The 9,426-nt window shown below is 33.2% G+C and overlaps 2 protein-coding genes across 3 annotated transcripts; one reads left to right on the top strand and one right to left on the bottom strand.

The window, feature by feature from the left end:
- Nucleotides 1–1,960: 1,960 nt before the first annotated feature.
- LOC117929719 lies at nt 1,961–6,462 on the bottom strand. Of its 2 annotated transcripts, XM_034850104.1 has the most exons (8): nt 6,112–6,462; nt 5,855–5,934; nt 5,566–5,626; nt 3,937–3,994; nt 3,655–3,712; nt 3,164–3,236; nt 2,590–2,711; nt 1,961–2,329 (listed from the first exon to the last, which is right to left on the bottom strand). In XM_034850104.1, exons 1-7 carry the CDS (start codon nt 6,415–6,417, stop codon nt 2,619–2,621), a joined length of 729 nt encoding a protein of 242 aa, XP_034705995.1. In that variant the 5' UTR covers nt 6,418–6,462; the 3' UTR covers nt 1,961–2,329; nt 2,590–2,618. The 2 variants fall into 2 exon arrangements, with proteins under 2 accessions (XP_034705995.1, XP_034705994.1); XM_034850103.1 differs by having other exon boundaries at nt 1,961–2,711.
- A 1,544-nt stretch (nt 6,463–8,006) lies between these two features.
- Nucleotides 8,007–9,063, top strand: LOC117931179. The gene is made up of 2 exons (XM_034852092.1): nt 8,007–8,938; nt 9,037–9,063. Exon 1 carries the CDS (start codon nt 8,393–8,395, stop codon nt 8,936–8,938), a length of 546 nt encoding a protein of 181 aa, XP_034707983.1. The 5' UTR covers nt 8,007–8,392; the 3' UTR covers nt 9,037–9,063.
- The last annotated feature ends 363 nt before the right edge of the window (nt 9,064–9,426 follow it).

Genomic DNA, 9,426 nt, shown 5'->3' on the forward strand with positions numbered 1-9,426 from the left:
GGCCAAAAAAGTAATATCACTGAATCGTTATCAAACTGACTGCAACCTTTTTCTACTCATGTATTATTTTATATAAATAAAAATATTATATTTTTCAACAAAGCAAAAAGTTAGAACAGTAAAAAACATAAGTAAAAATCCTAAAGCCATAATTGCAATTTGTACTTCTTTTTTATTACTAACGGCATATTAAAAGGCCATCCTGGACATGCCAGCAATGTTGAATATACATATGGAGCATGTGCAAGTACACACATGAAAGGTGAGTCACTGAGTTGAGATCTGGAGTTAAGATTATTAAAAAGGAAGTTAATTAATTAATGAGTTGATTCAAATACTGAATGACATGGATCCTTAGGGAGGTGGGTCTTTCAGTCAAAGAGGGTTATAGAGGGAGAAGAGGCAAATCCTTGGAGAATCAAGACAGACCTTGGCCATGCCAGCTACCTAACGTGTGGGGAAGATTGGCTACAATGGATGAACACATGAAGGTACACAGACAAAATGGGTGGTGTTCCATGTGGGGGGTTTGATCCAACCACAATTCAGTACATACGTTGTCATGTGTCATTCGAGCATTCCGCGGAATCTTTCTTTCACATCTGTACGTCTCTTCTTACATCATTTTTGATGGGTTTTTTTTTTTTACCAAGTATTCCACCTTTAAGAATAAAAATTCAAAATCTAGATGGGGTTCGAAAATAATTTTTAATCTAATGTATTTTCTTCACGTAAAAATCTATATCATACAACTGTATTTAGTGATTATGATTTTTTTTAAAGGTTAAATCGTAGTCATCAGCTACGATTTTAAATTTAAGTTTAAAACTGTAATTATAATTTTGAATTTTATTTTTTTTATATATAGAAAATTATATTATTTCATTTAAAATATTTTAATTTATTTTTTAAATAAATTTAATATTATGAATTTATTATATTATTTTTATTTTCTATTTATTATGAGTAATATTTTGAAAATACTATGTGAAATTAAATAATTCTTATTTTTAATTTAATATAAAAATATTTTTGTTAGTTTTATTAAAAAAGTAGGCATTATAAATTATTAACCACTTACATATTAATAAATAGAAAATAAAAAATAATATAATAAATATTAAATTTATTTTAAAAAATATATGTGAAATTTAAGTTAAGTTCAAAACTATAGTCATCATATACGATTTTAAATTAAATTTAAAATTATTTTGACAATTTTTAAAAAAGTTCAATTACAGTTTTGTGATATGAGGGTGACATGGCAAATATGCATTAGATTGAAAATTATTTTGCAACCAAATCTAGTTTATGGAATATTTTCTTAAAAGGGATTATTTTTGGTGAAAATTCTCATATTTGGAAGGCTAAAATAGAGGAGTTTAAATGGATTGGATTGCTTTTTGAACAAAAAACCAAATTTTATTCTCGATCTTTTACTAGGATGATTCACCTCCATTCTCATCATATTTTCATTACTATTCCATGTAGTGTTAAAAGGATTAGGATCTGTTTTCAGAGGTTTCCATGCACAAAACAGCATCTCAAAGAAGTAGAAATGAAATAAAAAATCTGGCTGGTATATTCATCGATTGGCTGAATTTTGAGGAATCCACTGAATGGGTGAATCAGCTTCTTTGATTTACTAAATGGGTCAGCCAAATTCTTTGATGCTGGCATGCTGTGATTTTGAATGAGCCCTTCTGCTTCATGGGCTTATTGCAGAGAAAGATGAAGATAGGAGCAAAAACCCTGAAGAAGGATCATGGGCCTGTATCTTAAGCTTACTGTTAAAAGGCTAAGGTTAAACCATGGAAGTTGCAGCCCATCTAGACTGAGACAGTACCATGTACCAGCTCAGAGCAAAGGCAGTCAGCCATCTGTGAGCTCATGAAAAACTCGGAAAAGAAAAAGATTTGTATATCAAACATGGCCATGAGACCAGATTGTTATTTGGAGATCTCAGAAAAAGCCCAGACTGTAGTGGGTACTTAGTGAATCATGCAAAAAAACTGCAGAAAAAAGTATTTCATTCACAAAATTTCGACGCAAATTGAACAAGAAATGCCCTCATACAATCCCTCAGAATTTACAAATGCCTGAAACAATTTTTTTTCTTTCAGACTCCATTAGCTATGAGCTCTAAGCTGCTTTGCAGCTGTCAGGAAAATCTGAACTGCCCACAACTTGCCATTAGCAGATAAGAACAACCATGGAGTTCTGGGATTTTGGTTTGCTTCAAGAATGACCCATCAAATCACAAATATGATTTGGTTTCCAAATTAGAAGCACGGCAGCATACTACAAAGAATACAAGACAATCTGGACTCTGAAGCAGCAAAAAAACAACACCACCAAGTGAGTAACAGTAAAATTCTCAATGATCAATTTTCCTACTTTTTGATAGCTTCAGAATTATTTTCCAACTTCTTGGACCAGAGGCTTTATCTCAGGTTGAAGGTTTCGGCCTTGAGCTCAAGAAGTTGGGCTAAAATTTCTAGAAGAAAAGGATCATGTCCTAATTTTCTTCATTGTGGTGGCATGACAAATAATGAGGGCATTCCAAAATCAAGAGATGATTCTGCAAACCTGTTACATGATTTTTTCTTGGAAGATGACTATAACAGTGTCAGTGATATAGCAGCAGAACGAAGCTTGACACCGTCATCATCCCACTTAAACTGTGGGGCAGCTGCTCCAGCAATAAAAGCCTACAGGTTGCAAATAAAAGACAGATGGGATTCACTTGAATTGATAATTATTCATCCAAATGACCAAAAAAAAAAAAAAAAAAAAACCCTGGTCTTCAAGTGGAAAAATTGGGATTCTAAATCTTGAACTGGCAGGTTCAACAAAGGCTATTCAATAGGAAATCTGTAAAGTTGATCAACTGTAAGATTGAAACTAGAGTGCTGCACGGTGAACCAATCAGGTTTACCAAAATGATTAGCCAAATACATTCAAGGGATAAATTGTCCCTCATTTTATGAGAAATTACACTCAACACCATTGACCGAGCCAGTGAACCATTTTGGAAAATCTGATCAGTTCACAATGCATTTTTCTGGAAAACTATTATCCATCATGATGCACAAAGTCCTAAGTGTGGTCTAGCTATAGTCCTTGATTGTATTCGAACACTAGAGGACATGTGAGAACAAACCTTTCCGCCGTTAACAGCAGCAACTACAGCTAGGTGCTGTTCATCTCTACCAAACTCATAGAAGTAATAAGTCCTGAAATAAATCAAGTATTTAAACAGATAACCATGACAAGCAATTGCTTCAAAAACAGGATGTATTGGAATTTCGTTAACTTTTATAGAATATAGAGAGACAAAAGGGGGAGTATGCTAAGTCATATAGTCCAAACAAGCATAGTTGGAAGCTAGATGAATTCCTAATAATGTCATTTGTGTTATTGCTGATGATTGTAGTAAAGAAGGGAAGATGCTTATAATTACTTTTGATTGTATTGAATTTCATTTCTTTTCTTGCCCTTCAATATATTACTTTTTTTTCCTCAGCCAAAAAGAAAAGAAGAGAAAGACAAAAGGAAATTACTAATCTTTCATAAAGACATAACTAGAACTTTGGAGGAATTAATTCTCAGTATGATTTAAATGGCCTTGTCTCAGCCTGAAGATAAAGTTACCTGAAACCATCATCTTCCTTTATTTTTATTGTTCGGGCAGAGTACAAAGTTGCCGCAGCTGCAATGGAAGTATGAAAATAATTGAAAATCAATGCCAAGATGGCAGAAGGAAGATAAAAAGAACTGCACTATGGGGGCATTAGGCCCATTACTCATACATAGTAGTTGATAGGGAAAAACTAAATCAGTTAGAACAGCTCTATGCCCTCTGAAGAAAGATTTTGCTATAAAGTTTTGCCTAAGAAATCCAAAAAGGTGGAAGAAAATAATGAGACAAAGTACCTGGAACAAAGATTTTTGCTGCCTCCTTCAAGGAACCTAAATCAGTAATATCTTTGGCCTGTTCATGTACGCAAAGATTATGTAAATTACTCTTCTAGTAAGAAGATTGTAAAGGGATGAACCACAATCATGAACGATATTAGATCTAAAACTATCACTGAGGATGATATTGATGATCCCATGTTGGTATTTCACTAATAATTGTGAAAATTTCTTTTATACCTTCCACAGGGCTAATGATTATGAAACAGCACAACCACCTCAAGGCTAATTGCTATAGCTTACATGGAAATTAAAAATTTTTAAGAACTGAATGTTCTCATAGCTGCTTATTGCAGAAAAACTCCCAGCTTGATCTTTATCTTGTGAGAGAATTCAAAACACTCTGGATGCTCTTATTTTCAATGAAATAGAGAAGCATGTTATCAAGAATGTCAGTTTACGAGAAGTATTAGGGAGAGAGTTAAGCAATGCTGTATCAATGTAATTGATTGCAATGACAATTGTGTTAACAAACTTCATGAGATAGGATAAAAGCAAACCTATATGGTAAGACCTTCAGCTAGGTCATGGAAATCTACTTCTTAATCTTGAAGTTAAGGACTGTATGAATCAAATTAACAAGCAGAGTATGGGACAAGATACTTCAGAATTATACTAAAGGAGGAACTAGGCAAACAGATGCTTTTATCTATACCTCTTTTGAAACTTGAAAAGGCAGAGCCATTATTCAGGAAGGTGTTACATACGGATTCCCACAGGATTCCACAAGCCGCAAGCTACTTGGTCAGAACAAGCTCAAGGATCTTGTTCTTATTTTAGATATAGAGTCATCATAGATCTCTTTTTATCATGGCAAAATAGAGTTAGAGGTCCTCTGGAACTTGAATCAAGAATGAACCCCGACATCATAGTTGAAAAGGCCAATCCACCATGGACCTCACCAAGTATCTAATCTTATGGGTAATCATTTACTTGGGAAGCCAAGCACTACTGATGCCAACGCATACTTAGAAGCATAGAATGGGAGAAGAAAATTTTGGCACAAAAAGCTTCTAAAACCCGTAGGACATCCACTTAAAACACCGATGGTTTGTCTCATCTCAGGCATACTAAACGGACAGTTAACTTTTCCTTCTATTAAACCAATATCGTCTCAATAGAATAAAGGCACACATTTTGCCCACAATCTTCATTACTATAACTTAAACCAAGGTAGTCTCAAAATTGATAAGAAAACATTGTGCCAAATTCCAAAACTTCCAATGTTTTTTAACTAGATATGCGAAACATTATTTCTAAAAGAAAAAATTTCAAGCTTGCCACTGATAGAGAGAATTAAACAAAAATGCACAAGAATACCGGTTCTGCACAAAATTAGAGAAAAAAAATTGAAATGTCACAATGTGGTATCTTCTAGCACCATTGGGCACAAACTAAGCTCGTCCTTATTTAAGAGTGGCAATATAAGGCTAATCGCTGATTGCACAACAACAAATATGGTAGAAACCCCAAATACAACCATTCAATAACAATTATTGATTTGCAGTTCGTCTAGTAAAAAGAGCTCTATGATTAATTTAACAATGAACAAAATATCATAAGCACTGTTATTGTCAAAGCACAAACCTCCAAGAAGGTGATCTTCAGCTGATTGGTAGGCCGAATTACAACGCTCAAAACTTCTGATCTGCGCCAAACAATAAGACATTCAGTGATAAAGAAAAGATGCACAACAATGAATGTCTATAAATTTGTGGAAACTTCACATATTCAGAAACTAAATAGCATAAAAAAATAAATAAGGGGTATGAAATTCAACAAAGCACAACTTGTATAGCCAAAATTCTCAAAAATTTCTTCCATTTGATTAAAATATAAACACAAAATCAAAGGAACTCGACATCTGATTGCATACCCATCCGAAGATGCAAACCTAGCTGCAAATTTCCTGGGCTTTGCCTTATCTCCATAAAGAGACAATCCAGCATTGAAATCCTAGAAACATAAAAAATTAAAACAGTCAAACAGGGACTTTTTGATATCACAATTCAGTGTTCAATACTGGAAATTTCATGCTATTGTAATCACAGAAAGTTGAATTTTCAGTTCTACCAAACAATTCTTTAGTCAATCACAGAATGTATAAGAATAACTGTGTGAAACCATTTTCACCTCAGGCTCCATAATGTCCTCAAACTCAGGTGGAACCCGGATGGAGAACCCATCACCAAAGAACTGAAACCAAGTTTTGGTGTTGGCTATGGCAGACAGTATGGATTTTGAAGATGGGGAAGTATCAGCAAAGGCTGTGGCAAATGGGTCGTGTGCTGACAAAGAAAATGCACAGAGGGAAGCAGTGTTGAGTATGAAGTCTCTCTTGGAGGAATTGCAGAGGATTCTGGGTTTTGGGGTGGTGGGGTTTGGGTTTTGGGGAGGTTTTAAGAGGCGTAGAGAGAGAGACAAGTGAAGAATGGCCATTAGAGAGAGTGGAGATTGAGTTCATGTCTGGTAGAGAAGGGAGTGGATAATGTGAGTGGGTATTCGGAGGAATGTTAGTGGTAGTCATAGTCTTTTTGCTATAGTGGGAAACAAAAACGCTGCGTTTTGAGTTTTTTGATTTTGTTTTTTAAGTAATTACAGTGACAATAATTATTTTATTTAATTGAATTTGATAGTATTTGTACTCCAAAGTGTTTTAAATAAAAATATTTTTTAAAAATATTTGTAAAAGAATCATCTACAAATATTTTTCCAAAAAAATACTATAAATGATTTTTCAAAAATTTGAAAGTGTTTTTCAAAATTTTCAAATAAAAAAAGGAAAAGTACATAAAAATAAAAAATAAATTAAAGTTACTAAATTATTTTTATGTGTTTTTTCGAATTCATTTTTAAGAAAAAACATTTTCAAATATTTGATTTATTATAAAAATATAAAAAATCAAATATAATTAAAATGAATTAAAAGTTTATGTACATATTACTTGAGCTTTATATAAAAATAAAAAAAATAAGTGAAATGAGTTTGAAGTTCTACCTAGAAATAGTTATTAACTTTAAATATATGTTTTTTTTTTTATTATTCATTTTGATTTTCTTTCATTTCAATTCTCCTTCAAAATTTTTAAAAACCATAGGGTAAGAAAAACGAATTAAAATTTTTTTTAAAAATAATTATTTTCATTGATGGTTTACCATAAAAAATACAAAAAAATAAATGAATATAATTCAGTTTTTATATTTTCTTGTATTTCTTACTCTTTTTATATCTCAACCGTTTAAGAAAGTTAATATCGAATGTAATGTAGATGGAAATTCAAGTTGATATTATAATGTAACTCAAAATTCAATAATAAAACTTATTTCAATTAGAATAAACTTCTCTTGTTATATTTTATTATTATTATTTTTTAAAATAAACTTTTTGCCTTCCCTTGTTATTAATATTATTACTTTTTATAGACAATATATAAATAATAATTTCTCTTGTTCATTCTCCTTGTATTCCTATTACTTTAAATTGTACAAGTAAAAACATGCATGCCCACTTAGAAATTTTAAGGATAACTTTTATAAGATTTATAGGAAATATTAAAAAGGAGAAAAATAAATAAAATAAAATAAAATTTGGAACTAAACATGGAATATATTATCATAAATTATAATTTTATGGAGTGGGAAGAAGGATTCCTATTGTGACGGATCATTCTTGCTTGTTCCGCACGTCAAGTACATTATTGGAAACAATCCCTTGCCCTCACACTAGTACTATATATAAAACTAGGGCTGAAGAAGAAACCCTATCAATTGCACTCATGGCTTCCCTGCTCAGGCCATGGTCGAATCTCCCTGATGAGATACTAGTGATGCTATTCAAACGCCTCCTCCACATCTGCGATCGGATTCGGTTTCGCGCCGTTTGCAAGGGTTGGCGGCTGCCGGTACGACTCATTCAAGGGCTCTTTCCCATTCCGAAACTGCCATGGACAATGGAATACATGTGGAAGAAGACAACGGATTCAAACCGTACATCGAGTATTTGCAAGCTACGTGAGCCTGATCTCCATCAAGGCAGCAGCGCATCCCGATCTTACATTGTAGAAAACGGGATGATGGAAGGGAGGAGCAACTTCGTGGATGCGGAGGCTTGTGCGTCCAGAGACGGTTGGGTGCTTTTCTCCAAAGAGGAAGGAAAAGGGAGTTTGCTCTTTTTTTCTTTAGTCCATTTACTAAAGCGGTGATATCCCTTCCTCACCTGGAGTCACCTGGGTTTGAAGTTGCCACATTCTCCTCCGCCCCTACTTTCCCTGATTGCGTTGTGTTTGTGACGCATCCACCCGAGTCGGGTAAAATCTCCATAAGCATATGCCGCCCCTGTGGGGATGATCGGACATGGAACGGCAGTATATTTCGTGTACCTGAGTTTTTCGACTCCGTGGAATCCGTGGCCTACATGGGAGGAAGTTTTTACTGTCATTTCGGATCTTTCTACCGGATGACATCTTTCAACACTGCCACTCAAAAATGGAGTATTATAAGAATTAGATCTTCTCCAACCTATGAAAACGACTTTGCTATTGATGATTGTACTTTGTTTTGCTTCAGTAATCCGAATTACTTGCTGGAAGTTGAAGGAGAGTTGTTATTGGCATATGCAGCCAAAGATCGCTATTCCCTATATCCTGGTGAGTATGATGACGAATGGTTTCTTCTGTACAAGCTGGATTGGAAGCGCAAGGCATGGCGCAATAAGGGAAGGTTGAGAGGTGGGGCGATATTTCTTGGTAAAACGTCGTTTTGGATTTCAAGTGAAGGAGAAACAGAGATCGTAGCAAATAGGGTCCACCATTACTCCCGTGGCACCCCTAAATTCTTTCTGTCGCCCTTGGATTATCCCTTTGGGCTTGTCGAAGAATATAGAGAGAAGTGCAAGATTTGCTATCATCCTTGTACGCAAGGGCTAAAAACAATCTGGATCGCACCTCCTCCACAGTTTTAGCATCTTATATGTTTAATCATATATTTCTTTTGCCTCTGAAATCATACATTTATTTCTATGAAATTTTGCATCCTCCTGTTTTAGGTAACTTCATAATATCAATAATTTAATATTTTAAAAAGCGTATTTATTTTATTTTATTTTATTTTATTTGTATGAATTTATTTTTATAATTATCTGAATTTATGTTAACTTTTAATATTTCTACTTCAAAATATCAATAATTTAATATTTTAAAAGTTTTTGTTTTTTTGACTTTATTATATTGGAAGTTACATATAAATTTATTTTTTTATATTTATCCAAATTTTCTATCATTATTGTTTCAAATAAATTATTTTAACTCAAATTTCATTATAATAACTTTAACATAAATATTATTTAATGTTTGAAAAAGATTTTTATTGGAATAATAAATTTTTTATCATTATATTTGATAAAAGCTCACAAGTTTAGTAGGTGTGTTGTTTATACATGACGTTTTGCTA

This window comes from Vitis riparia, chromosome 14 (assembly GCF_004353265.1).
Source record: "Vitis riparia cultivar Riparia Gloire de Montpellier isolate 1030 chromosome 14, EGFV_Vit.rip_1.0, whole genome shotgun sequence".
NCBI classification, from domain to species: Eukaryota; Viridiplantae; Streptophyta; class Magnoliopsida; order Vitales; family Vitaceae; genus Vitis; species Vitis riparia.